This window comes from Coniophora puteana (assembly GCF_000271625.1).
Source record: "Coniophora puteana RWD-64-598 SS2 unplaced genomic scaffold CONPUscaffold_3, whole genome shotgun sequence".
NCBI classification, from domain to species: Eukaryota; Fungi; Basidiomycota; class Agaricomycetes; order Boletales; family Coniophoraceae; genus Coniophora; species Coniophora puteana.
Window position 1 is genome coordinate 2,793,339 of NW_006913055.1, and position 27,679 is coordinate 2,821,017.

The 27,679-nt window shown below is 50.8% G+C and overlaps 10 protein-coding genes across 10 annotated transcripts; 6 read left to right on the forward strand and 4 right to left on the reverse strand.

Annotated features, from left to right (window-relative positions):
• Nucleotides 1–425: 425 nt before the first annotated feature.
• On the reverse strand, nt 426–1,544 carry CONPUDRAFT_151489 (uncharacterized protein; the record flags this gene model as incomplete). Its single annotated transcript, XM_007767972.1, has 5 exons — nt 426–525; nt 578–921; nt 971–1,049; nt 1,107–1,236; nt 1,289–1,544. The coding sequence occupies 5 exons, from the start codon at nt 1,542–1,544 to the stop codon at nt 426–428; spliced, it is 909 nt and encodes a 302-aa protein (XP_007766162.1).
• Nucleotides 1,545–2,537: 993 nt separating this feature from the next.
• On the forward strand, nt 2,538–4,343 carry CONPUDRAFT_88681 (uncharacterized protein; the record flags this gene model as incomplete). The annotated part of the gene is made up of 5 exons (XM_007767973.1): nt 2,538–2,591; nt 3,182–3,375; nt 3,426–3,588; nt 3,642–3,790; nt 3,842–4,343. The coding sequence occupies 5 exons, from the start codon at nt 2,538–2,540 to the stop codon at nt 4,341–4,343; spliced, it is 1,062 nt and encodes a 353-aa protein (XP_007766163.1).
• Nucleotides 4,344–5,914: 1,571 nt separating this feature from the next.
• On the forward strand, nt 5,915–6,220 carry CONPUDRAFT_151491 (uncharacterized protein; the record flags this gene model as incomplete). Its single annotated transcript, XM_007767974.1, has 1 exon — nt 5,915–6,220. The coding sequence occupies one exon, from the start codon at nt 5,915–5,917 to the stop codon at nt 6,218–6,220; it is 306 nt and encodes a 101-aa protein (XP_007766164.1).
• Nucleotides 6,221–8,125: 1,905 nt separating this feature from the next.
• On the reverse strand, nt 8,126–13,453 carry CONPUDRAFT_71239 (uncharacterized protein; the record flags this gene model as incomplete). Its single annotated transcript, XM_007767253.1, has 19 exons — nt 8,126–8,345; nt 8,476–8,506; nt 8,703–8,775; nt 8,953–9,056; nt 9,101–9,181; nt 9,274–9,411; nt 9,538–9,552; nt 10,051–10,191; nt 10,244–10,881; nt 10,930–11,068; nt 11,127–11,312; nt 11,379–11,779; nt 11,825–11,973; nt 12,025–12,039; nt 12,072–12,136; nt 12,191–12,439; nt 12,674–12,803; nt 12,852–13,070; nt 13,127–13,453. 19 exons carry the CDS (start codon nt 13,451–13,453, stop codon nt 8,126–8,128), a joined length of 3,321 nt encoding a protein of 1,106 aa, XP_007765443.1.
• Nucleotides 13,454–13,757: 304 nt separating this feature from the next.
• On the forward strand, nt 13,758–15,106 carry CONPUDRAFT_71240 (uncharacterized protein; the record flags this gene model as incomplete). Its single annotated transcript, XM_007767254.1, has 6 exons — nt 13,758–13,866; nt 13,927–14,097; nt 14,147–14,317; nt 14,664–14,694; nt 14,747–14,877; nt 15,090–15,106. The coding sequence occupies 6 exons, from the start codon at nt 13,758–13,760 to the stop codon at nt 15,104–15,106; spliced, it is 630 nt and encodes a 209-aa protein (XP_007765444.1).
• A 742-nt stretch (nt 15,107–15,848) lies between these two features.
• On the forward strand, nt 15,849–16,672 carry CONPUDRAFT_71241 (uncharacterized protein; the record flags this gene model as incomplete). Its single annotated transcript, XM_007767255.1, has 5 exons — nt 15,849–15,927; nt 15,990–16,050; nt 16,107–16,172; nt 16,366–16,443; nt 16,642–16,672. The coding sequence occupies 5 exons, from the start codon at nt 15,849–15,851 to the stop codon at nt 16,670–16,672; spliced, it is 315 nt and encodes a 104-aa protein (XP_007765445.1).
• Nucleotides 16,673–16,809: 137 nt separating this feature from the next.
• Nucleotides 16,810–18,279, reverse strand: CONPUDRAFT_151494 (uncharacterized protein; the record flags this gene model as incomplete). Its single annotated transcript, XM_007767975.1, has 5 exons — nt 16,810–17,144; nt 17,277–17,760; nt 17,819–18,069; nt 18,133–18,167; nt 18,206–18,279. The coding sequence occupies 5 exons, from the start codon at nt 18,277–18,279 to the stop codon at nt 16,810–16,812; spliced, it is 1,179 nt and encodes a 392-aa protein (XP_007766165.1).
• A 1,617-nt stretch (nt 18,280–19,896) lies between these two features.
• CONPUDRAFT_135890 (heterotrimeric G protein alpha subunit) lies at nt 19,897–21,960 on the forward strand. Its single transcript, XM_007767976.1, has 8 exons — nt 19,897–20,140; nt 20,392–20,576; nt 20,655–20,800; nt 20,907–21,029; nt 21,088–21,343; nt 21,410–21,528; nt 21,627–21,775; nt 21,831–21,960. The coding sequence occupies exons 1-7, from the start codon at nt 20,017–20,019 to the stop codon at nt 21,724–21,726; spliced, it is 1,053 nt and encodes a 350-aa protein (XP_007766166.1). The 5' UTR covers nt 19,897–20,016; the 3' UTR covers nt 21,727–21,775; nt 21,831–21,960.
• Nucleotides 21,961–24,447: 2,487 nt separating this feature from the next.
• Nucleotides 24,448–25,630, forward strand: CONPUDRAFT_151496 (uncharacterized protein; the record flags this gene model as incomplete). The annotated part of the gene is made up of 3 exons (XM_007767977.1): nt 24,448–24,538; nt 24,592–25,024; nt 25,087–25,630. The coding sequence occupies 3 exons, from the start codon at nt 24,448–24,450 to the stop codon at nt 25,628–25,630; spliced, it is 1,068 nt and encodes a 355-aa protein (XP_007766167.1).
• A 299-nt stretch (nt 25,631–25,929) lies between these two features.
• CONPUDRAFT_88686 (Metallo-dependent phosphatase) lies at nt 25,930–26,413 on the reverse strand (the record flags this gene model as incomplete). Its single annotated transcript, XM_007767978.1, has 3 exons — nt 25,930–25,950; nt 26,022–26,258; nt 26,327–26,413. 3 exons carry the CDS (start codon nt 26,411–26,413, stop codon nt 25,930–25,932), a joined length of 345 nt encoding a protein of 114 aa, XP_007766168.1.
• Nucleotides 26,414–27,679: the final 1,266 nt, after the last annotated feature.

The following is a 27,679-nucleotide window of genomic DNA, read 5'->3' on the forward strand; positions in this document are numbered from 1 at the left end:
TACATGATCTCTCTCGGTGTCCCGGCTGCTAATTAAGGAAGCACATACTAGCCAATCCATTCGATATATTAGCTTTTATACGTTCTTGAAGTCATGTAAAGTACAAGTCAATGAATGAACATGGCCATGTCTTGAGTGAACTTAAGTGAAATACTGTGCAAGCGTGCCATCGGTACAAGCCTTTGTCTGCCATTCTCAAGACCCTATATATAATTTCAGGACTGGAACACGTCGCGTGCTCGTGAGCGTTAAGACAATGCATATTTATGGCAAGACTACATCATGGACCACATTGAGATAGAACTAGATATTATACGCGCAAGACTTGGCAGTGATACTCTGCAAATGGAAACGGTAGACATCGACAGTGCTCCACAAACTCTACAAAGGGGCCCTTCATTGAATCAGCCCAAAGCGACCGTGAATCAAGGCATCCTCGAGCAGGTCATGGGCTTTGTCCACTGTATCGCAGGCGTGGGATTCAGCGCCGTTAACAGCGGCCCAGAGGGTGAAATTCTGCTTTCTCTAGCAAGAATCAGTCACAATTGATTGCGACAAGTGAAAAAAAAATACTCACCCTGAGAACACGCCAATGGCGTGTCCATACGGCACCCAATAGAATGGTGCTGTGGACTTCGACGGCAGCGTGAAGTACGTCACCGAGGCGCGATTTGGCAATACTACGTCGCGCTTCGGGAGACGGGAGATCAGCCTACGCATTGTCGGGTTGACATTACGGTTGATGATCCTGTCACCGGGGATGACGCCCATAGGACGACGGGTGGGGTTCATCATGCCCAAGCACGTCAGTTCGATGCCTTCGAGAGGACCCGCTGACGAGACGTCTCCAAGAGGCATCTCCTCTAAAGGTACTGATAACCCACGGTGGGCTCGGCGAAACGAGGAGCCCGTGCGCCTCTGCTACAGAGAATATAAACACTAGAACCCAGGTGAGAGTCCATAAACTCACCGCTGCCTGGTACGTCTGCCTGACCTTAGCAGCTTCGAGCGCCCTGGCCACTTCCTCGGCCGCACAGCTGTGAAAGAACCTAAGGAAAACATGAAGTTAGTACAGTCGTAAAAGCAGCAGTAGTAAAGTCACGTACGTGGCGAAGGTATCGTCCTTGTAGATATCATTCACTTCATTGCTGACAGCGAGAGCGACAAGAGCCTGGAACTCCTTCCTCCATGCGGGAGCAAACAGGCCCTCGATGACCTTGTCGTAAAGGATATCGACTGGACCAAAATGTGAGCGAGATTGATATGAAGAGTAATGGATATGACTCACCGCAGCACTCGGAAAGACACCTGACCCTGGCCTCGGTCACATCGCTGTTACCAACAATGTTCATGCCGAGATGCCCACAATTAAAGTTGACGGTGAAGTCTTTCTCGAGCGTAGTGTTGATTACGGTGGTCTGGGACGACATGAAAGCGTGATTGGGTGTGGAGTACAGAGGAGGACTCTCTGAGCCATCTGACAGCGAAAGCGCCTCGGACTGGGCATGAGAACAAGGCAGATTGTTAACGTGAGCGAAAGACATGGTGGGCTGAGGGCGGTGCGCTGAAACACTTCATATTTTATGGGCTTGGACTTAGACGGACCTCGTCGGCTGAGTACAGAGAGGCTGTTCCTATTCAAGGTGGATGTTCCAGAAGCGTAGCCGCTACGCTACAGCTGGGTGCTCCGTGACAGGCGCCCGAGTTCCACACGGTTGAATCGAACCATGCTTAAATCGAAGCATGGGAATGTGAGATCTCTGCAACCAAGGAGCAGCTAACATAGAAGTCTTACATGACGAAATACTCAACTTGCCCGATCAATCAGATGGAAACAAACTGAACGATTGAAAACGCGAAGGCGTTACGATTGCCATTTTGTGCCTATAGCTAACCAACGTGGAGGGTAAATCACCTGAGGACTGGTAGAGCAAGACAAGACAAGTCAGTGTGCACTGTGCCAAACCACCGAGGGCAAGTATAATTGTCGCTGCTCACCGTCATAGGGTGTGTTCCTCCATCTCGGACCCCTCGCTCTTTGTGATGCTCACCCCCCGAGGAAAGAAACGAACACATCCGTCCGCCTATAATCATCTGTCAGACAATGATGGCAATGATGATGACCCCGACCTTTTGAACAGCTACTCACAGACAATCGACGTACCATCATCTTGTACAAGCCGATGGCTGAAAGTGTCTCAAACCGAGCGGCATGAGCCCACTAGCCAGCAGTTGGCGTTGGTCCATTATGAGGATCTGTTGGGAGACTGGCAAACCCCGTTAGAGTACCAATCGTCTCAGCTAGCCGAAGAAGAGAATGATGATGATGATGATGAGTCCTACAATGTACTTGAGCCGGCAGCGCGCGAGCATGTGGTTACAGAACCTAGCTCAAACAGACAGGGCTCATCTATTGGGGTATGCCTGTGTTCATCATTATTTGCACGGTGGTTTAATGTTTATAAATATACAGGACACACCTCTTAGAGCCTGGGCAGGAGACGGGCAGCTGGAAGGTTACCGCCAAGAGTATCTGAATGAAGACATTAGGCTTGAAGGCCGCGGTTGCGCAGCAGACACCTGCTGTGACTGTAAGTGCGGACGTCCCCGAGTCTACCGCTGCAAGACTTATTCCGGGCGTCATATGACCTGTAGAGAGTGCTGCTTATCAGCGCATTCAAACTTGCCTCTGCACTATATATCTGTAAGTGTCTCATCTTTCGTCAACTCGCGTACGAGCATCCTCACTGTATTTGATTAGGAATGGAATGGATCATTCTTCCAGAGGGTTTCTCTAACTTCCCTTGGGCTAAGAGTTCAGCTGGGTCACGAGGACAGCTCACAATGTGTGCTCCCTCACCCAGGTCATCCGGATTTTGTAGTGATACATGCCAACGGTCTCCATCGAATACAGGTCGACTATTGTAACTGCAACAGGAAGGTATCCTATCGACTGCAGCTTCTATGCTTTGGTTGGTACCCATCTACTATCGACATCATTCGTACGGCGTCAACAGAAGAGGCCCTTGGACAGTTTTCAGCTCTCGCCTCCAAGACTAAGGTATCCGCGTATGGATACTACGAAGCTCTGGAGGTTTTGACTGACTCAACAGGCTTGAATGTTCCCAAGGTGAATAAAGATTGCGAATATTCTAAGTCTGCATTCTAATTTATATTGTAGCGTCAATACAAGGCTTTCCTTCGCACGGTCCGTCAGCAGGACCACATCAAGCTGATGAAAGAAGCGGGCCGTGGTAACGTGTTGGATGGCATTGATACCACTAAGCCAGGAGAGCTCGCGGTTGCGTGCCTGGCCTGTCCTCATCCCGGTATCAATCTTCCTTCCGGTTGGGAGGAAACCGACGTGTCTCGCAAGTATGTACTTCGTTATACAACACTTCAACGCAGTGGCTGATATTTTTCAGGTTTTTGTATTGTCTTTTCCTTGCGATGGACACCAATTTTCGACTGAAGAATCGCAACCGTGGGGAGTCTGCCACTGACGTTGAGCTCCACAACGGTCTAGCGTACTTCGTCAAAACAGGTCCATATATGGACTACATTCATTGTACCAAGGCCCAAAGAGACGTAAGTGCTGCTCTCTCACTTCGTGTATTCAGAGCTCACTACTCTACTATTAGATTTCAACATGTTTGGGATTTCGCTTGCTCTCCAGCGCCGAGACAAAATTCTACCACGGACTTCGAGCAACGGGCGTAGGGATGGTCATATGCGCTCGCCACGAGTTAATCTGTGTGTTAGGGGTCGGTGATTTACAAGCTGGAGAGCGGTTAGTCACGATGACAATACGCTTGCGTGCTCTGTTGACTCAGCATCCTAGATACCCTAATATGGACTACATCTTTTTCTCGACAATGGCAATTGTCTTCCTCCTCCTTGTCGTAATATCATACGACATCGCCTGTCAACGGAGGATCAATCTATTCAAGCAAATGGACTCACTACCTCTCGATATGCAGATGTCGGTAATGACGCTTGCCGACATCCTTATGTTTGGTATACCCAAGTTCCATGGGCCGGGTCACAACAAAAAGTGCGCTACACAATATTCTCTTAACCTTATGTGGGGTGCAGGGCGCACAGATGGAGAGGGAATCGAGCGACGGTGGGGGGACCTTGGCAGAGCGATCACGATGACAAAGGAGATGTCACCAGGCGCTCGACATGACACGCTCGACATGCTTTTTTCTTTGCATAATCCATTGAAGTACTACATGCTGGGTGTATCTCTCCGAGCACGCCTGCTCGTGGCGCTTGATCATCGGGCATTCCAGCAGAAGGCGCTCGCCACCTTCAGCGCCTCTATCAATTCAGAAAATTGACAAGTCTGGACTGATATGGCATTGGCTTGGGAAAAGAACAAGGAGCAGCCAAACCCATACTTATACGCTCACAAGGGTAAGCCTGACATCTACATTCACGTTTGCGTTGCACTCATACATTACCAGGTATTTCCGAGTCTGAAGTTCATGCGAGGCTCGCTCAGAAAGAGAAAAACATACAAGTACACCCTCACGATATGCCGCCCAGCGTGGTTATAAAGCAGGCTTTAATTCTTGAAGATAAGCAGTATGTGATATCTAAACACGCGGGTTTCTATGCTAACACCCAAAGCCAGGCGCCGCCTACACGAAGACCTGTCGCGGCTCAAAGACCTGACGGCGGATGAGAGGTCACATGTTGATGCACGTCGCAGGGGTATCGGCCGCGACATTTCAAAGCTTCGAGATGTCCAAAAAGTTTATATGCCTGGCCTAGACGTCCTCGTCAGGTCCAAAAGCGGCGCCAATCTTGAGCGCAAGCCCGAAAGAACCAGCCTGTTCTTACCCTCAGCGTTAGACAATGAAGAACGAAAGATTTGTACTCACGATTTTGCGGAGACAGAGACTGACCTTCGCATTGCTCAATGCCACGCGACCCTTGATAGACTGCGCGCCTTGTTGCAGACAAGATATCATTTCACTGCTCATCGGAATATTAACACTCGAGGGCAACAGCCATCAACTCGAGTACGTACCTTGATCCAAGAATACACGTGCAAAATCGAGGCGTCAAAGTCGAAATACAATGAGGGGTTCGACGCCTTGTTGGTCCTCGATAAAGGGGGGAGTTGGCAAGACAGGCTCCGAAAACTCACCCAGGCCGATCTGCGAGCACTACAAGAGCCATTGATCGAGCCGACGACGCCTAGGCAAAGGGCAAACGACCTGCAAAGAGGATAAGGGGAGGGCTACTGGACGGTGTCGTGGATATGGACAGGCCAAACAAATACCGGTGATGATGATGAAGGTATGAAGAACTCACATTGTTCATGCCTAGCTAACCTCTGTCCTCTTCAGATCTTCGCGTCGAGTGGTTGAAAGCGCGCGCGCGCACGAGCCGATGGGAAGAGGAGGTCGACTTATTGAAGGAAGAGATGCGTCGTGTACGCGCGTTCCTGGAGCACAAGGCGAGATGGTGGGAGAGCCGCATGGTTATGATCTATCCAGGAGAGGAGTTGCACATGTCAGCACCAGGTGGAGCCACTGCAGACAAACTGTGATTTTTCTGTTACGAAAAGTGATTGAAGAAGGCGGACAGATGAAAGCCTTTTTCGCCCATCTTTTGCTGCGCGAAAAGTTATTGAAAAGTTAAACTTTTGCCTCGGAGCTTGCATTTCTGTGCGGAGATTAGATAGAAACACGTCCAAATCAGGAAGGTGGTGTCCAAATTTGGTAACCCGCCCACTTTACCAGCGCAAAATTGACGCAAATGTCGGCTAAAAGAGTATCTTTTCCTGTGCAAAAGGGGGTTCCAAAACTTGGAGGAAAAGGCTTTCATCTCGCCGCCTCTTTCTCTCGGTTTCATTCGAGGTAAAATCGCCGTTTGTCTGCGGTGAGCGGGGATCGTCGCCATGAATAGCCCTGTGCCTGCATGGATAATTTTGGAGCGCCAAACGATGGCGGAGGGCATACGAGCTCACGCTCTCCGTCAAGCCCATCTGCAGCGCAGCTTGAGGGCGCACTTTACAGATCTGTGGGAGAAGAAGTGGTCAGTGGAGGAAGTCGTACCTTCGCTATCCCTCGGTGGGCACCCAGATCTTGATTTGGGCGCTGAAGACAACGACGGAGGCGAGGAGGCAAGGGACGATGACGCTGGGGGCAACATTTGGGACAGGGAGCCGATAGCCAAAGGGCCGGAAGCAGCCGGTAACACATAACTTGATTTGCTTACTAATAATGATAATGTGTTTAACCTGGAAAAGGTCGGAATAAGTCATGGAAAGAAAACCGCAGACCGGCACCGCGTGGTTTCTGTATTGGGAATGAGGTTCCGACAGCCGACAGCAGTGGTAAGAACCTGTGATTTGAGTTAACATTTTATTTTGGTGGGTGGGGCAAGATCCACACATTTTGGCAACCCGGATATGGAGCCTGCCGGAATATTACATGTAATCACACAGCCAGTGGTGAACCTCCATACCTGGTTCACATTTAGACGACCTTAGCAGTCCCCAATAACCATCGAATGAGGGAAGACGCACCATCATTCCATCCGCGAACACGTACCCAATGAAGTAGGTAACCATCGTCATGATCACGCCTGGCTGGTCAAACTTGTAGTACGCATACGGCCCAGGCAAGAACAGGCGATGGTCGATGTAGGTCGTCTGTGTCGAGAGCACGAGGCCCGCGACGTAGAGCATGCTGCTCGCCCACAGCACGGCGACGTACGCGAGGAGAAAGGTGAAGCAGTGGCATGTGCAACGCTTGCGGAAGCAGACGAGGGTCTGCACGCACATGCCAGCTGTGGCGGTCATGATGCCGTAGAAGGTGCCTACGACAGTGGTGTTACCTATGAGCCTGAGGGCGTCCATGTAGAGCTGGTGCGATGTTTCTGGAGGCACGCCGGAGCTGGTGGAGGCTGTCATGGCGGAGGAGACGGCACGGAGAGGGGAGACTGTGAGGGCGGGGAAGAAAGGAGGGTACAGCTGCCAAAAAGAAGGGTATGTATATGAAGCTATATGAAGGTTGAATTCGCTGTTCCCTTTGCCTTCGTACATAAGTGGAGCCATCGACAAGCATGCAAACACTGAACAGGGACTCGGCATATTGTGATCATCAGCCTGACACCCAAACTCTATCCATCCTTGGGACACAGGGTCTATGATTCCCCAAACAGGAAGGAGCGGAAGCAAATTTCCCGGTGCGTGCTTGTTTGTCAGCCCGGGACATCGCGCTGGATGCGACACTTATCCAGTGCATATTGCTCGTCCTTGCTTGCCATTTAACGTGGCTCAAAAGACATATTTTACCGCAGCATCGTCCGATTGAGAATCCCCATAATTCCCTAAAGAAAGTTTGAAGATCAACTGAGAGGCATGCAAGCCATGGTAACAAGACGCCGCGGTGATTCATACTTTTTAGATTAGATCATCGCTCCTATGCAAGAAAGAGGCGTAGGAACTTTTAGACTACGCACAGCCATTAAAAATGAAGCATCCCAGCCTCTCTCGACCTCCTGGCAGTTGCGACTAGCTTATCTCCACCTTGATACACTCTTACACCGTGGAGTTCGAGACGTTTTCTGTAGAACATTGCTCAGTGGGGTTGTAGAGAGTCAGCCTGAGCACACCACTGGCAACAGAATCGGCATTACAGGCGATAAGACAAAATCTGACGCAGTTCAAACGCAATGTCAAAAAAAACTATGTTATGCTATATGACTAAATCGATTCCTAACCGCGCTATGTATATGTATGCCAATTGCAACTTGATGTGGCAGTTTGATGGTGGTATATATAATGCATATCTAATCCATTACTAGCTATAGGGTATATGTACATACACATGCTGCCTTGAAAGAAAGGGAAAAAGGGGGTATGCATGAAATATCAGGATTTTGCGATGGAGATCGAGGGTAATCAGAGATGCACAAGAAACCAAAGAAAGAAAAAGTGAGGAGGAAGGGTATGAGACCGAGGAAAGAGAGGGTATGCCTATCAAAAGCGAGAGCAAGGACGACAGCTGTGTAAGTGCAACAAGAAAGGACCAGATGACAAGGAGCGGGTGGGAGAGTGTCAAGGTATAGAGAGAGAGACTATAGGCATAGACATACGCGCAGCTTAATTTTGGGGAAGGGCAGGAAGAGAGATCTTGGACGTCTGCACGCTGCCGGTGCCATGCTCTGCGAAGGGCGGAGCTGCGTCTGGCGCTTTGCCTGTGCCTCCATCTTCATGCGCTGCTTGCGCACCTTGTCGTCCTTGAGCTTCATCGCCAGTGCCAATGTAAGGAACCCGTCGGCTGTAGAGGGCAAACACGATGATGGCACCAGTGTCAGTAACTCTGATCAAACAAAACCCAGTCATTAGAGCCTCCCTATGATTGATGCTTTGTGCCCCCCGCTCCTCTCAGTGCAATGTGCAGGATCCTCCCTGATTGATCGTTATTCCATAGCAAGTGATTGACCACTTACATAGCTTGTCTGCCCGTCTGTCCACTGTAACCTGCATTTGATTAATAAATTGATTAATTCTGATTGATCACTCCTGGTACCCCTTCCGCCACCAAGTAGTCCCTCCTCCCGCAACTGATTAATCATTCACATTACTTATATGATTGTCCCGCCAGTTTCCCGCCAGCTCCTTTGTACCGCTAATGATTGATCAGTCTCCCCGGTCCCAAGACTGATTGATCACTCACGTAGTTGCCCTGTCCCGCCAGGTCCCGCCGCCGGCATCTTCGCACCGCTGATTGCCCACGTGATTGTTCTGTCCTGCCGCCGTTACTTGTGCACCGCCAATGATTGATCAGTCTCGCCTCTCGAGACTGATTGATCACTCGCGTGGTTGTCCCACCGCCAGCCGCACTACCAGTGATTGATCAGTCTCGCCTCCCGAGACCGATTGATCACTCGCATGGTCATTCTATCCTGCCGCCGGCACCTTCGCACCGCCCACATTTGATCGGTCTCCCCTTCTGAGGTGACTGATTGATCACTCGTGTGGCCAGTCCCACCAGCTCCTTGTACCGTCCCGTATTGATCAGTCATCCTGCCTGTGCCTGATTAATCACTGCTACTGGGTCTCCTCTCCGCTCACTTGATTGATCCCTTGCTGGCCCCGCCGACACCATCACCTCTCCCGTTTGTTGATCATTCCGTTTGCTCTCTTTCTCCATTCCTAACCAATTATTTGATCAGTTGCCTCAGTACCCTCCTTCCACACTGATCAATCAATTTGATCATTCACGTAAGTTTGGCTTGGCTCTTTACCTCGTTGCGTTGATTGATCATGTTGGCCCCACATCCCATGAATGATCAAACAACAGTGTCCCCTTTCCTGTCCCCAGCTCTGGTGAGTGATCAATACCTCTAGTGCTGCCGTTCTTTTACTTACACCCCCCTCCGCCACTGGTTAATCATATCATATCAATGTGTATGTTTTTCCGCCGTCTCTGTCTGCTATCAAACTGGCGCTGATTATTTCATTCAGCTTGCCTTGCATCCATTCGCTGTGGTTATGTTTGCCAAACATACCGGACTCATCCGTAGCTGATTGATCACACGGAGGTAAGCTGTTATCTCAAAAGCAGGCCATTAGTTAACTTCAACTGATTAAACATGTCAGGGCATCTCATCAGTGCAATTGGTCTCATGTGATCAATCAAACAGCAAATCACACAGTGCATTGACCCGGTAAGTGATTGATCATAATGACCGGCGTTACTCGAACGGCTGTGATTGATCACTCCCGCACAGGCAGCTGAAGGCGCCAGCTATCAATGAACGTAGTCTCACATTAGTACTAAGTCACCCTGTTGTTAACCTAGCCCTTGATTTTGCTTCCTTATGTTGCTACAATGTTATTCACAATACAATGGTTATGGTCACTGCCCTCTACGTAGTGAAACATACCCCAGAACTAGATATCTATGTCTAAGTAATTGGCAAACTTGCTTGCGAATGTCGAGCGCAGTGAGCGCCTGACATCTGCTTGCCTAAGTGCATAAGCTCGCATACCATTCTGATGTACTTCCTTCTTCCACGTACACAACACACTCTTGTCCAGCCACCAATCGGCCTGCCACTGTAGAAATTGAAGTACGTGTCTCATCTCTTCTTTAAGGAGGATAAACTCTTCATTCCACCTGTTAGCTCGCACGTGGGACTTGCACCATTCAATCCGAAGGGCTGGCGACCATTGTAAGCAGGTTCAATCAGATAAGTAACATGCACAACTCACAATCTTGGAGTCCTTTATCTTTCCCATCCGCGACTGATGGATTAATCCATATCCATGATGTCGAAGTAGTTCCTTGTGTTTGACCTTGTAAGAGATCACCCATCGCACAAATATCCCTTTGACGAAGTTCACGGAGCTCCTCTTCCCATCCAGATTTTGAAAGCCTCAGGGCTAGCGAGTGTAAAGCTGACCATGCGACGCGGTATGTGGTGGTGGATGCGAGGATGTCTCCATCAACCACCTTGAGGGATTCGCGAGCACGGGTACTCGCGCCTTGACCGCATAGGAAGCAGTCCTTGAAGCTCAGCATGTACTTTTGCAGCCGCAGCGCGTCGCGAAGTTCCTCAAGCGTGTCGTGAGCTTGAGTGTATCGCAGATCCCACTCGCACTGTAGTAGGAGGGTGTCGCATGTCATAGTGGGCGGCAGAGCGCTGGGAAGCCATAGGGTAAATGATAGGGGGCCAGTATTACCGTCCTCTGAGCTCTGAAGGCTGGCCTGCTCACGCATGCATGCCACAAAGGGCATATACGAACCTTGAACGGCTGCATACTTGATGAGCCTGCGCTGCTGGAGTTTTGACTTCTCATGGTCCGTCGAATGAGCGTTCAGTGATTTTTTATCGGCGGTCAACTTGCGCCTATCGTAGTTTGAGTGAGACATTAATTGGAATGATAGTAATACTCACATCCACGTCTCCAAGTCCATCCCTTCCAAGATAAACTCGCTGTGAGAGATGTCACCATGATTTCCCATAATCGTGCCGGAGCTGATGGACTGCGCCTCAGCCTGAGCGAGTCTCAGCTTCGTCTTTGGCATTGTGATCTCTGAACGGTAATCAGCAAAATTAACACCTATAACAACTTCAAAGAACCGATCACATACTGCGCTCTCGGGGCTGGAAGGGGTTGGACTGAGAGTGGTCTTCCTCCCATGCCGCCATATCAGCTTTCCACTCTGCTAGGCGCCCGGGGAATGTTGCGCAAGCCATCTTCTCCATATCTTGAATATATCGGTGATGCTCAAGTCGCTCGGGCCGGACCCTGTCCATCTTTGACATCAGTGCCACAGCTGTCAACATGTTTAGATTCTGAATTGCTCCAAGAGCCAGTGAGCAACCATTGATCAAACACTTACCCATTCCATAGACTTTCTTCCAGTTATAGTCACCGAAGTGACTGTTGAACGTGTCTATCTGAGTGCCTGGTCCTTGCTCTTTGGCGCTGTTGGCTAGCGGGTCCATGTCAGACCAACCTTGCTCTGGAGCCTCGCCGTCCGTCCGAGCCACCAGCGGCATAAGGTTGAACGAGAAGTTGATTTGACATTTCTCGATGTGCGCTGGGAGGTGGAACTTCGGCACCAGAAAGACGAGACACTTGCCCAAGATTGATTCCGCCACGTAACACGTATGGGGATATTTCTTGATGCGTTCTGCGAGGTTCAAACTCCACTGGCAGGCGATGTCATAGGATACCACGATCTTGACCACCTCTGAGTCGGCGACACTCAAAACAAATAAAAAGTCCATGTTAACGTATCTTGGATGCATAAGCTTTAGTCATCAGCTCACGATAAACACGTACCTTTCTCCCTTTTGAAGATGACCTACACTCCGAGGACGCTTCATGTTGTGTCGCACGCAATCAACTGTTCCTATGCCAGTTGATGCAAGGCCCTTTGATGACTTCGTATCGGCCATATTCACCGCATTGTGGCTAACACAAGTGCTTTTCTAGGATACTATGTCAGTAGGTAAACACGTGAATGAGATACAAAAACTCACCTCCTGACGAACATTCTTATGTGCATCAAGATGATCTTGATACGCACGTTAGTCGACCATGTATGCCCAACCGTGCGATAAGCTCGGGTCGACTTCAGCAGAGGAGACGTCCCTGTGTTTGAGACGGAAATTGGTGTCTATGCCAATAAACAAAGAATAGATCCACCTAAGATCGATGAGACAGGGGCCAAAGGGCTCATTAGAAATAAAAAGGGATACCGCTTTTCTGGTGGGCAGGACATCCAGTCGTCCGGCAGGTTCTTGCCCGGATGAGGACAGGCGGGGCAGAGCACCGCCAGTTCGCCATCCTTAGTACCCGCAATGCCACTTGAATCATGTCCGCGAGCCCCGTGCTTCAACATCTTGAGGTGATTCCATTCGCGAGCCATAAGCATGAACGGTCGGTATCGACTACCTACATTTGTAGGGCGCGTGTTGTTGGTGAATCAGGCGAGGGTATTGTAGAACTCCCAGGCAGATACTTTGGATTCAAAGGAAAGGAGCGAGTAGAAACTTAGTAAGCGAAATGTCGAAGCTGTAGCCGGATCGCGAGTCGTGGCGGGAAAGAGGTGTGCTCGCAGAAGCTGGATGACATTATCGTGATCATGCGTGGGGCATTTACAGAACACCACAGGGAGGGTAAAAATACCTCGGAGATCGAGGACGGTGAATGCTTTCTCGCTGCGATGCCAGCAAAACGATGCATCCTCATGGCCTAGTTGGAGTTTGAATCCGATGGCGGCCAGAGAAGAACGTTCGAAGAAACGACCGTTCCATTTCTGTAGATGTTAGACCAGAAGGGAGCATTAGAACTTGATTACACGCACCTGAATACAATGGAATGGTTGATTGGAATGATACTCTCTCGCACAGTCCTCACAGCGGAGCGTGCTGCTGTAGCAGTCTTCACAGCGTATAGTCGGCAGGTTCTTGTGGCAGTGACGGCAGACTGTCAAGTTCTCGAGGGTGTCGGGCGCTTCGAAGGCTAGAAGTTCATCTAAGAACTTAGACCGGTAGTTCTTCGTCCACGACCCTAGTGGATTGTCCTAGAATAGTGCCAGCGTAAGTATAAATCGAGGGTGAGCGTCAATCAATCTCTTACACTATCAAACATGCCGTGCGACTTATTCATGCTTGCATCACCGACATCCGTGGCCCCTTGGTCCATATCCACTTGTTCGGTGCTCTGGTCCATGAAACTGTCGTAGCTATCGTGGTCAGGAGGTTTGCTGGACCCAGTAATGTCCCTGTCTGGCTTTTCTTTGTCTAGCTCCAGGTGCTGACACTTGGAAGACAAGTCCTCAACAGGTCTGGAAGACGAAGACTTGTCGTCTGTGATGCCAGACGAGGTAGGCTCTTCCTCTGAGCTTGCATCTGAGTCAGTATCCACCGAGAACCAGTCAGGGCGGCCGCTTTTTTGCTTCGCCATTGTCTTGTCAATGGTATAGGAAGAGAAGGTCTGCAACTTAAAAGGTTAGTGAGCGCGGCGACACGGCTTTGCTCTTCGGTGACATGTCAGAAGCATCCCCTACCAGGTAAGCACTGGCCTCAGCATTAATCTGACGTTGAGTGATCAATCACTCAGTCAACCAGTTTGTGATTGATAACTACGGTGCTACTCATGTATTTATAAGTAGCGTCGGTGTGGCCTCAGTAGACATCAGCCCTCGAATCTTGTCCCCTTCAACTCTTCCTTGCCATTCACCACGCACCACACCGATATTCTATCCGGTATGCCCTCGCCCGCCCACCTCATCCAATCCCTTCAAGATCTCCCTGATCATTTCAACGGGGTTTTCATCGACTGTCTGGACCACTTCGAGGGCCATAGTCCCTTCAACGGTAGGCGATTTGTCTCTGATCATCCGTCCCAGATGCCAAGCCTGCTCTCTCTGATATTAGGCACTGTGCGACTGCACTCCCCTCTGGACGCCAAGTACGACTTCCAGGTCTACGATGACTCCCCGCAGGCGAGGCAATTCTTCGGGAACATTGATGGTTACCAACGCCACGCCTTCATCATCGTTGACCCCCGGCACATTCACAAGTTTGAGCACAATGGGCTATTTGCAGGTACGTCTCTCGTATTTTCCCATTATCATATTATGCTTATGTCTGATAGCCTATCAATGCTCTTACTTCCAGTCTGGATGTGTCCTCTATGTTGAGGACTACAAGGCTGCCGCCGTACTTCGACAGATGCTCGAATGGGAAGCAGATCACAAGTACCCCCGGTACAACAACTTCTTTTTCGCGTTTTGGCAGATGCAACTGGAGTTGGAGGGCATTCGAAGTTAGAGGAGGCGGGTCGGTGTACGCAATGTCATACGTACTGGACTTTACCTGAATGTAGACATCGTATTTTTCACTCACGGATCTTGTTACGGTACACTGGATAATAGCTAGTCGCTTTCCACTGACTCTCAAAAGTGATGCGCGTCCAACGCGCAATATCAGCCAGATAAGGTAGTTCCTCAGTGTTCAATATTCAATACCACCTCATCGCATTGTGCTTCGGCGCCATTAATTTGGCGCCGAGACATCACGTAGCCACACGCCGATTTAGTCACAGTTCTGTGCCTGAGAACCTCTGGCAACCTCTCGCTGCCGTGCTTCTTCCTGCCGCACCCCAATCCCAGCGTCAACAAGCCACGAGCGCAAGAGCTATTGGTACGTGCTCACCTTATATGTCTCAATGCCAGTACTTGATCCATTGTTATAGGTACATGTCCCAAAATCATACGCAGTTGCCTATCACAGGTGCACGCCAGCCTGAGCTATCTCATAACATGCAAAAGGGAGAAAGATTCACGAGCTTCTGCGTCGGCATGAACGACGCAATCAGGGCACTATGTGAGTGAGATTTATCCTTGTCTCAGCGAGTTGTAGTGATATATTAACACATAACAAGCATTGTCACCTTCCTTGAAATACGACTGGGTTTGCCCAGGGACAGGCGTTCAAACAAGGACGGAAATGCATGCTGAGAATAAGTGTTCATCACCTGCAAAGTAGCTAGCTCCAATCATGTCGATTAACATATCATTTCTGTGTTATGGAAATAGTCGCTGTTGTGAAATGAAAACTGTGACGACAAAGGAGTGAAACGCACATATGTTAATAAAACCTCCTAAAACTAGAATTTCAGATGACAAAAGTAAGAACACAGCATATATATCAGCTCATGTCGTGCTCTAGCCATGTATTATAGCACTTATAGCCTATGAGTATGAGGTCTACGGCTCATAAAATTCATCTCATCAGGTGGATTGGCCAGTATTCCACGTTTCCAGTAAATCTCCTATGAATCCAATGTAAAACATTGAACCCAATACTAAAGTACTAAACGGATTTCAGAGCAGAATCTTGTCAAACAGGTTACATCTATCATGAAATATACTCATCACGTCTATTAGGCATATGTATGCTTACAGATACATCACATCACCAGTTCATATGCTACAATGTGTGTTAGACCTTACAGGGGATGCATGAAAAGTGGATGTATGTCATGAAGTAGTAAGTCTCCTATGAAAATGACTATACTGGGAGTGTTGCGACTCAAAACCCTATACTAAGACCTCTAGAATATTTATCAACTAAGTGTTTTGATGTCTTAGTGATCTTGGGCTGGTCACTGACGCTCATAGAAGTGTCTAACGAATGGAACATTGGTATGTCATGAGAGACTGAAGTCTCCGCACTTGGTTAGCTGTGAACCACGTGATCATGGGTGATTGGTGTTAGTACTTCCGCCGCAGATTATTTACTCAGAGACGGTTCGCCCAGGAACATCACCTTTGTTCTTACTCCAAACCATCACAATGGCCGGCCCAAACTTTACCACACTGCTGAAGAGTGTCAAGCAGCAAACCGAGCATATAGGCAAGCATACTATACAAGGTACGTGTCTAGCATAGCACTATCCCATACTATTCGACTGCACAGTAATGAACTTTATGCAGGAATAGAGATTCTATCAATGAGAAACTACGCCAGAAGTATGCACAATCAAACAAAAAGTCCGTACGCCCACAGTGTCTATGGATGGGTAGTGCCTCAGCTTACCTTGTTAAATCTAGGTGCAAGCTCTTACGCTCACCAAAGGAGACGTCAAATAAAAACAAGGGTGCCAGTGACTCGGACAGGTACGCGCAGCTAGGGGGACCAGAAAGCCTTGGCTGACACCCAATGATCAATCAGGCATTGCGCACAGTTGGGGAGACTGGACGGGCAACTCAAAGTCATCACGGGCAGATCTATCACCCGTTTCTTTGATCACCTTGTCGACACATCAAGGTCTCAAGGTTCGATCAACATTGTCAATTGTCATATTGAAAGGTTGGGTACTATCTTAGATGGGTTGGAGGACACTGAGGCGGATGTACTACAGGAATTCGGTGTAAATGACAGGCTTCGGTATGTACAGGATAAGTCAAAGAGATTAAGACAAATCCTTTGCGCTCTAGAGGAGATAACTTGCTTCTTGATGGAGGGGCGCCTTGATGATCTGGAGCGCATGTGTTGCTTCAACCGGCTGTCGTACCAGAGCTTGTAGAATTGATTGATCACCATGTAAAATGTTATATGATCAATCACTCATCCATTATGCTTCAGATCAGACATAGCCAGTGTATCATCAACATGAGGTACGTATTTTAGCACACGGAAATACATAAGGACATAGTGGATGATAGTTGTCATAAAAACAGCATGGCATGCTCAACTTTTCTGTGTTCTGAGAGGCGGAATCGGTGCATTTATATGAACAAGAAATATGAGGACTTACTTTTTCCCTCCGGGTTTATGACCAGGTTTGCCAGGCTTCAACTTCTTGGCAGCCTCCAGGCCATCCTCTGGATCTTGCTCATCAGAGGCAGCTTTGCGCTTCTTCCGCACAGGCCCGATCTTATTGGCTATCTCGTTGCGTGTGCTCGGGATGGTGCCACGGACGGAGCTCCGGCGCGGGACCGTTGTTGAATCATCGCCGGGCTCGGACGTAGTAGAACCACCGGATGGCAAGTTAAGAGGCGGCGTATTGTCGGAGGCGACGGCACTAGCGGTGGGTAACACTGGTGCGTTGGGGGTGTTGGTACTAGCGATACGGTGACGTCCGCCGCCTGGGCATGTCAGTAGGCGTTGTCAAGCACTGAAGTGCACTGGTCCACTGGAGCCTAAAGATGAAAGGGCTTGTGAGACAAACAACCCTCCGCAGATATTGACAAGTCATGCGTCGATCACCAATGTGTCACCGACTTGGTGTTCGGTGTTGATGTTCGGCGAGGAGATCGAGGTAGAGGTTGAGTTCGGTGTCATAGCTGCTGTCCCCGAGCACAAGCGCAGTAATGCCCAGAATCGCAGCATCCAGCACTTGCCTCGTTGCAGCACGTTGGTCCAGTTGGCCCGGGCGACATGGCGAACATTCACGTCTTCAACCTCATCCCCCAAGCAGACACTCCGGATGAGAGTCAGCTCACACAGGCCTTGAAGGCACAAGAGGGCATTACGAGGGTGGACGTGCAGAAACGGAGGGCGAGGGCAAATAGGGATGAGTTCTGAGGAGGAAGGCTTAGGGCAGGTGGGTGGATGGATAGGCAGGCGTGAGTCTGCGTGAGTTCTGGTATGTTCCGCATTGCTTGAAGGACCCAAGCCAGGAGGAACGGAGGCAGTGACAAGCAGATCAACCGGAATCGGCTGCTCGGTCTCGCCAGGCGCAAAGTAATGGTTCAAGGCCCTCTGAGCACATCGATAACGTTAGCATGCGGCTCGAAACCAGAACATGTAGTGAACGCACGTAGTACCCGGCCTTGACGTAGCTCTCCCACCTCAGTTCCGACTTGTTGATGTCCAGGTGCCATTCTTCAACGTGTGCGGCATCCTTTGGGATGTCTTCGATACCGATAGCGCCGAGGGTGGGGTACAGGTTCTCAGTGACGACATCTCCGTGGCTATTACCAGTGGGGGAACAGGGAGCGCAGGCGATGAGGATATCGTGCTCGATGGCGGCAGGAAAGCATCCAAAGAGCTGGTAGTCGATGTGCTCCCCTGGGGCACGGATACGTGAGCTCGGGAGGGAATGTCGATAGGAGGATGGGAAGACACACGCACGTGGGGGAAAGGAGTAATGAAGTGAGATCAGTTTGCTATTCACGAGATGAACATAAGATGGCAGACGACTCACACGAGGTTGAGGGACGTGCCGAGATTCTGGTAGAGGTCTTCGAGGTTGGTGAAGACCGGGAGCGATGCTGCCATGACTTGTGTTGACTCTCAAAGTGCTGAGGTGCTGTTCTCCGGGTTCAAATGCTGTCGAGTGAGCAATGATCAGAGTACTGGCCATGATGGGATAGGATACAATGAACTGACAGCAGAAGTATGCTGGATGGGTCAAGCGGGAGGAGTACGTCTTGGGAGGATTGCAATCCCTTACTAGTGGTGGGGAAGGGGAGAGACGGCTTAAATGAGGGCTTGTCGGTAAGGCTGAAGATGAGATCTAATGCCCACTAAGAACGGCCTCTAGCGTAGGCTACCGGACCATACCGGAATGTACAAATTAGGTAGCCCACCTAAAAAGTATGCCAGAATAGCTGTCAGTACACTACCATACGAAAATGAGACAAATAGTAGCTGAAATGTACTGCGGTGTACTGTGATCTACTGAATATATGAATTAATACAGCACCATATGTTGGAATATGAATATATTCATTTTTGAATGATTCTCGCCCAGGGTATACTGCAGTATACTGAAATATACATTCACATATCATATGCTACGTATACGCTGTTGTACATGCTGTCTATGCGTCCGGACCTCCTCCTCGTCTCCTCTGCCCCGTTTACGCGTCATGGAACAACGAGCTGGCGACAATGGTAGCATTAACACCAATGTTGGTATTGACCGATGTTTTGTCGGAGATCTGGAGGCGCGGTCAGCAGGTTCAGAAACCGAGTATATAGGCTTACGAGCTTCTCAGCTTTACCATTGTACTTCTATATCTACTTATTAGAACATGTCGATGCAGATGACAATTAAAATACGTACCTCTTACCCGATCTCGCCCAGAGACTCCCACCATTGGTTGAAGACCTCGACCATGGTTTGGCTCTTGTTTTTAATGCAGAGATGCTGTGCTAATGTTCTCGATATGTGCGTCAGTAACAGAGCAGCAACCAGTGAACTGGCGACTTACTTGCCAGAGCGCAGCTTGGCAGCCTTCAGTAGCTTGCCATCTTGCCGGTCCGAACAGACCTCGTGCTCACCGCTTCTGGCACAACGGTGGGTGTGGGACTAGGAGCGGGAGGAGAATACAGAAAAGAGGGATGGGTGAACGGACGTGGGTGTATGCAGACGAGAGGGAGAGACAAAGAGAGACAAGGGAAAGAGAGACGCATCGAGGTCGAGGGCATTCATTTGATGAGTCCGTTTTCCCACGCACTTCTCACGGTGGCCTAGCCATGTCGAGAGACGTGCTACGCGTCTGCGAGTGTGTCTGCAGTGCACTAAGACACGAGCATGTGTACCTAGCACAGTGGCCGCTGTGCGAGTGCTCGTGTTCGTGTGTATGCCCTCTGCAAGTCGCTAACTACGGAGAGAGATAAAGAATGTATACACGATCGAGCCCCGCGTTGAACAAAAATATATTCATATTCCTCGGCCGGTATCGACTATCTACAAATTGGATACATGCAGGTATATTGGCGACGATTCGGTATGGCCCGGTATCCTATTATAGATGCTGTTCTTATTGGGTCTAATGGACGGACTCGATTGGCAGCTGACCTGTCACATATGATCTGCGTGGCTATGCAGCCGCGTCAATGTCGCGCATACACAAGCGCCCATATGTTCGTTTATTCCCGTCGCGACGGCCCCGTCTTAGCTTTACTCCTGCTCTCGCCAGTCTAGCCTTGCAGTCTTCCTCCCCCGCGCTCTCCTCTATTCATACTTTGGCCTCCACCCACCACGCTCGCCCACGCTTACCGCCTACTATGGGCAACTGCATCTCAGGCTCCTCTCAAGACTGCATCGAGAACGCCAAGTCCGACGAGATCGACCGCCAGATTGAGAAGGACTCGCGCAAATTCCGCAAAGAATGTAAAATCTTACTGCTTGGTGCGTTTTTTTCTCCTCTCCTCCCTCCACTCTTTTCGTCCCCCATGCGCCCCTCTGTTCCTACGTGTCAGACTCCCTCTGCTCCATGGGGACGGCTTCGCGAACGAACGAGAGCGTACCGAGGCGGCGGCGCACCAGCGCTCGTCTGCGCTTAGCGGACGAGTGTCCCTTCATCACACCATTTCATCTCCATCCTTCTCCTGACGCTCCGCATGCACTCTGCCCGTGCTAACCTGCCCCTTTCCCCGCAGGTTCCGGCGAGTCAGGAAAGTCGACGATTGTGAAGCAAATGAAGATAATTCATCAAAACGGCTTCACGCCTGACGAATTGATGTCGTACAAGGCAATCATCTTCAAGAACACGCTTGACAGCGCCCAGGGGATAATTTTGTTCATGAGAAAGATCAATGTTGACTGCGAGCTTCCTAATAATCAGGTACGTGTTCAGCACCCTTCCCCAGTCAAACCACGCTTCCTTCCCGGCGTTTGTCTCTGATGTGGATATATGCGCTAGGTGAATGCCGATCGGATACTGGACTGGCGAGCAGATAACTTCTCGGAGGAGGTGGCCCTCGCCATCTCGCAGTTCTGGCAAGACCCCGTCATTCCCTCGATCATGGATCGGAGTAGCGACTTCTACCTTATGGACTCGGCCTCTTAGTATGTCTCTCGGCTTCGTCATCGTCTCCCTGTCCTCACTGCTGCGCTATCCCCCTCTTTCATCTACACTCGTTATCGCCGCTTACTGACGTTAATCCCACCACAGTTTCTTCAGCGAGGTCAAGCGGATCGGCGGGCAGGGTTACTGCCCCACGGAGACGGATGTGCTGCGCGCACGAGAGAGGACGACGAGTATCAAGGAGACCCAATTCAACATGGGGCAGCTCTCGTAAGTACTCTGTCTTCATGTGATTCCCCGGGTGGCGCATCGCTGACGAGCGTCGCAGGGTGCACATGTTCGACGTCGGTGGCCACCGCTCGGACCGGAAGAAGTGGATCCACTGCTTTGAAAACGTCACCAGCATCATCTTCTGCACGGCCTTGTCGGAGTACGACCAGGTCCTCCTCGAAGAGCGGAACCAGAACCGCATGACCAAGAGTCTTAATCTTTTCGAGAGTGTCATTAACTCTCGGTGGTTCCTCCGAACGTCAATCGTCTTGTTCCTGAACAAGATCGACGTGTTCAAGACTAAAGTGCCAAAGGTATGTTTCATCGTCGTTTGCTTAGGCCCGGGCGCAATGACTGACGGAGTTGCCGTGCACGTCTAGGTTCCATTGGGGCACTACTTCCCGGAATACACTGGCAGCAGTGACATCAACAAGGCCGCGAAGTATATCCTCTGGAAGTTTATGGAGGCGAACCGGGCGAGGCTCCGCGTTTACCCCCAGTAAGTCACTGCCTTCACATGGTCCTTCCCTGTTATCCCCCCTCGCCTGCTCGCCCCGTCGTCTCGTACCTGACTGACTGGCTATTTTGGTTCACTAGCCTTACGCAAGCGACCGACACGTCAAATATCAGGCTAGTGTTCGCGGCGGTTAAGGAAACAATCCTGCAGAACGCGCTGAAGGACGCTGGCATCCTGTAGCGCTGCACCGCGTTCGTGCGCGTCTCTCGTCCGTCTTTGGTGTTTCGGTTGCGTCCCCCTCTCATTTATCTCCGTTATCACGACGCTAACGCGTATACATGACAGTTCTACTCACCCTGTGGATATCTCTGCTGCATTTATATTCTCCTCGCTCACTTGTCTTCATACGTCGTTGTCTCGCATACCATAAGTGTCCATGTTCTATCCTGTTCATCTATTTGCCTCTCGTACATTCTCTTCGTTGGGACACTTTCTGTCGAGTTCCTCCACAGGGTCTGGGACGTCTTCCTATTCGAAGGCGTCCCGTTTCTGTTCCGCGTCGGACTTGCCCTCATCCCATGCACGCGCCACCTTCTCCTTCAGGCGACATCGGAAGCGGCAGTTATCCAGACACTTAGACACCCGCCATCATCGCAGGCGATGCTGTAACTTTGATCAAACAAAACCCAGTAATGAGAGACCGAGGACGATTGATCAAAGGGGGAGGGACAAAGGGTAATGAGGATAGCACAGGAGTCGAATGATTGATCACTCGCAAGGATGCAGTGATCAATCACACGATGGTAGGGACACTCCAGCCCAGCGGTAATGATTAAACATGACTGATTAATCAATGGTTGGTATAGCAGAACCACTGCAGGCCACGATCATCTGATTAATCATATGCTATGGACAAGTAGTAGACCTTGCTGTTATGATCAATAGGCCATTCGTGGCGGACGTTTTCCGGCCCCGCTGTGCGTGATCAATCACTCGCCCACCCGCGTAGTAGGCTGTTTGATGATAGGCTAGGATATAAGGCTCGCAGTAACGACCAGATTGATCAATCACGACCTCTGGCCGCCATAGTACGATCAACCGGAACATACACCAGTGTGAAGTTTGCAGCTTTGTTCCCGCGCCCTCTGATCAATCAGCCTCCCGCCCCGCGCTTCTGGTTCTATTTGCTGTAGCTATTGATCAAGAGATTGATCAGTCAGCCTTCCGCGTCACCTTCTCTGATCAATCGCGGTTCTGGAACTATTTACTGTTGAAATTGGTCACCACTCATGAGAGTGATCAATTAGCCTCCCGCCCTTTCCCGCACCGCTGTGATCAATCAGCCCTCCGCCCCCCATGTGCTCGGATCAATCAGCCTCCCGCCGCCCGCCCGCTCTGATTAATCGTGACTGTGGTTCTATTTGCTATAGTGATTGATCACTCCCTTACGCGCGATCACCGTGTTCTTCCACGGCAACATACGTAAAAATGGGAATACGATGCCGGACTGCTGACGTGTCGCGAACCCACCAAAACCTGTGCTTCGGACAAGTACCTTTGTAGTGAGGTCTTACAATATTATACGACGGAGAACTAGTCGATTCGAACGGATTGCCATTACTATGTCTAATACCAGGCCCGACACTACATAGGTGTCTACTACGCTTGCAGAGGACTAGTTAAAAGAGCCCTCAAGGGTCTCACCCACAAGACAACCCGACCTGCGTGCAAAAATGCGCTGCCCACTGTGAAGGGTGACGAGTCGCATCCAATCATACCACTCGAGGCAGATCTCCTGATGCTCCGGGTGACCCGGAGTCCATTGCTGGATTGCCTTGTTGCATTTAGTTAGACTATTAGTGCGGATTTAATGATTAATGCTCACCTCTCTGAGAATCAGGCCAGTATCAAACATTCGCTTGGTGGAGCTTGAGTCGTCTGGGGAATCGTGGATGGGAATGGCGGCATCATCGCCGTCGTAATCAGGGAGCGCACAGTTTCGGATTCGATGAAACCTGGCAGCGTGATGCGGAGACTCCTGTATGATAGTCGCAATCCTGCGCAACTTGACGGAGTCAACGCCAGAACACCCAGCTCAAGTGTATCAACACGTACCTTGTCGTGAGGATGGACCCGTTCGAGCGGCCGACATCCCTCCCCCGACTCCTCAGTGCGCTCAGACTTCAGGCGTAGTGTTCGACCCATGACAATGACAGAGACGTGTAGTAAGAAGCAAAGAAAAGAGCTTCCGGTGTCGGGTGAAAACGTTTCAGGCTTTACATAATAACACTGTGAGAAAACATACTGTCGGAATCTGGATAGATTCCCTTAGCACCGCTCGGCGCGGTATAGCGATGCAGCGGTGTGGCGGAGAAGCACTGTGACGGTGTGGCGATGTGAAGGGTGTGACGGAAGAGAAGCGACTACTATGCCGCTTTGACCTGGCTGTGTCGGAGTATGTGCGAAACACGATTTAGCACAGCACAGCAGAGTGTGCGCTTCAAGTTTCACTTATTGAAACGCTCGAGCTGATGGCTTCGTAGGATCATGTTTAATAGCTCTGTAAATCGCTGCGCTAACACGCCCACCGCCCGTTGTACCCTGTCCCGAACTCCTCTAATTACAGTACAAGCTACCTATCATAAACTGCATTCAGCATGAAATTAGGCTTAATAGTCCTCATGGGCTTGCTGCATTCCACGACCCTCTATTGTAACATATGTATGTTGTATTGGAATCTGTCCTTAAATCGCTGTGTGACCTCACATACCGCTGTCGGCGGATGCCGGAGAGTAGCGTAGGCGTGTCTTGTCGTTGCTGTGCAAGTCACGTCCGCGGTTGGTTTCGCGGGCGGCGGCATCGTCTGCCCCTTCTGTGCGCAGTTACCTGTCAAGAGGCGAAAAACCCAACAGGCAAGAGATACAGTCCACATCATCCAACGACATTCAGATCGCGCTCAAGATGCTCGGCCAGTACTGGGCTGGAGTGCTCCATCCTATGATCCACGTAGGATACGGTTTGGAGTTTGGTATCCTGGGTCTCATCGCCGAGGGTACGTCTGAGCGATACTTTTACACATGCTTTCCTGTTGACATAGACGTTTAGGTCTCGCCATGGGAGCAACCAGCGACCTCATCAACTCCGACATCCTCGGGAAGTCTTTCTTCAAGAGCATTCCTGCGCCAGATAACGTCGTGCTCGCGGCCTCCGTGCTCTCGTCGCTCTCCCTCCGCAACGACCCTCCATCGGCGCATGCAACCCACGGCAGCACCGACACGACCGTGTTTGACATGCTCGCCAGCATCCTTGCGGACGAGCGCCTTGCCACGCACAAATCCAAGGACCTCTTCACGGAGCTGGAGTTCACTATGAACGAGCGAGGATCCCTTGTCTTCGAGCACGCGGACAGGTGGACGATCGACGTTTCGAAGCCAGGCGAGATCAAGAGGAAGATAGAGGAACTGTTCTGGCTGAACACGCTGATATACGCCGTGGCCGGGTGGTCGGAGGACAAGGAATTCAGAGGCGATTTCTTCTAGTGCGTGTTCCCCTTCCTCTCTTTCCAAAGCTCATACTAACCGACCCTCTCGCCACGGACAGCATGCACCTCGTCACGTCCGCCCTCTTCCTCCCCTCACACATCACCTACCTCTCCCCGCGCTCGCAGATCCTCCTACTCCGGAGCTACCTCACCATGTCACTCCTCACGTACATCTTCCGCGGCCGCCCTCCCGTCGATTCCCCTGCCATAACCGCCTTCTGGAACGGCACCACGACCGCACACAACTTAGTCACACCCACCGGCCCGCTCTCCGTCCCGCACACCCCGGTAAAAGCCGTGCCCGCGGACGCAGCACAGAACCTGAACCCGTGGCTCCCGCTCGTGCAGAGCGCGATCCTGAACAAGAACGATCACCACGCAAAGATCGTGCGCACGCTGCTGCACTGCGCGCAGGTGTATGGATCACACCCGAAGGGGCACTGGGCTGGAAAAGGTGGCTCGGATGCGATCAGGGGCCTCGAGGTGCTGGATGGGACACTGTTCCTCAGGGCGGCGGAGCTGATGACGTGGTTTGAGAGGGACGAGAATCAGGAGTGGGGGCCTGGGCATCAGAGGTGGGCGTTCGAGGGCTTTTATGAGTAGAACTTGTGGGCATTGGCTGTCGGTTGACTGTAGGTTATTGTGTATTGTATCAATCAAAGCAATCCTCCACTCAGTTACACTTCCTGGAGCAAACCTCTGTGATACGGTCTGTGGGATCAATCGATACGATTGACGCGCAAGCTGCTACGCGGTAATGAGTACGACCTGCTTCAACGGTTTCTGGCGACAGACTCGTTTACGGTAATAGTGACAATATCATACCATGGTACAATAAAAATGAAACTGAGGTATCGAAGCGTGACATGAGCATGAACGAGGACACCTGTCTCCTCTACCATTCAGACAAAATAAGGCATAGCCTATCCGAAGAGTATTAGCCCGCCTTTCTCTAGGAGACCGACAAAGGACAAGGAAATGGCGGACGACTTACCATCTTCCGCGTCTGCATCCCCTTATCCCGTTCGTTCTCCTCCGCAGCACCGTATTCCGTGAAGATCTTCTCGCCATCCTCCTTGATCGTCAATATCGACGCCATGTTGCCACAACGGTAGCAGTAGTTGGGCGCGCTCCAGACGGTGACGAGCGCCTCGTCAAACATGTACTTGTAGCCCTCTTGAATGAGTTGGTGTGCGCGCGCTATAAGCGAAAGGCCATTGACGTGGTTGAACTTAGTTGAGGGCAGAAGAGAGTGAGTTCGAGTGGGCAGATAGGAAGGCAGGACGAGGAACGACGTACCTCTGCCGTCACGCCACCTCCGAATAGCCATCCTGCACCGCGCGGGCTAACGGCCCAGTTGTTGATGTCTTCTGGATCTGACCACATCAGGTCTGCAGGGTTGTCAATCTGACGTAGCGATGAAAGAGGGTAAGAAGAAGTGTACCGCAGAACGCGGCCTCATGAGGTATCTCCTGCGCCCGCGGCAGGACCCGTACGTATCTGGTCTAGTGACCGGATGTCAGGCGAGAGCCCTCCGTGTACGCACAGGATCTCGCACCTGGTAACCTCTCCTGGCCAAACCCAAACCCGCTACAGGGGCAGTACCAGATGTCGAGCATGGTCGAGCTCTGGTTCCCGATGCTGGGAACTAAGGTATGTATATGTATGAAAGACGGCGATCAGGCCTCGAGCACGGAGCCACATTGCATCGGTGCTCCTTCGACATTTGACATCAACATTGACAAATCTGGGTGCGACAGTGAGGCGAGGCAAGGCAATAGGGCCGATAAGGAGTATAAGCAAGGGAACATGGAGTGTACAGATGTGAGTTATTATAAGTGGGGGAAAAGCGCACAGCACTGCGAGAGTAATATAGCGAGGAACGAGACCAAAACCGAGATAATTTGGAGAGTGAGAGAGGGTACCAAAGATGAACTGAGTAGATTAAAGAACGCGAGAGAAAACTGAAAGTGGTATGGCGGAATAGGGATGCGATGATCGGGATGGAGTGAGACAGCAACAATCTTCAAGAGCCCGCCGTTCATCGCTCACGGCGCCTGCGTTTAGAGCGTGCGCTGGCGGATAAGTGGAATGGGCCCCTAGTATGTTCGAGGGACGCGTTCGGTGCAGAGAGCGATCGTCGAAGCGCCTATTTACGGCTGACTCTTCCCAGCATCAGGGGGTGTCCAGGTCCATGTCCACATCGGCGCCGTGGCTAGGTCTCGTCGCGAAATCGAGGACAGACTGGGTCGGAGCGAGTGTCTGTGGCTGCGGCGGAGCCCTTTGCAGGTCCAAGGCAGTGCTGGACGACGCCGTTGTAGTGGTCGCAGACGAGAGCGCGGGAGGCGAAAACGTCGCCTTGCGCTTGCGCATCCTGCGGCGGGACTCGTCGGGGTACTCGCACTTGAGGTGACGACGTGCACATTGGCTGGGTTAGGGAAAATCAATCAGTCAGCGATTGGGCTCTCGTAAACAAGACAAACACTCGTGAGCGTGTAAAGCTCGGTAAAGGAAGGGGAGGAAAAGTAATAAAGAAAGAATGAGCCCCCGGTCCGACTTTGGCAAGCCGTGACCGCGCAGCTGAAACTATAGAGTTCGAAAGGGAAAAAGAAACAAGGATAATAAATCAAGCGGGGGGGGGGGGGGGGGAAA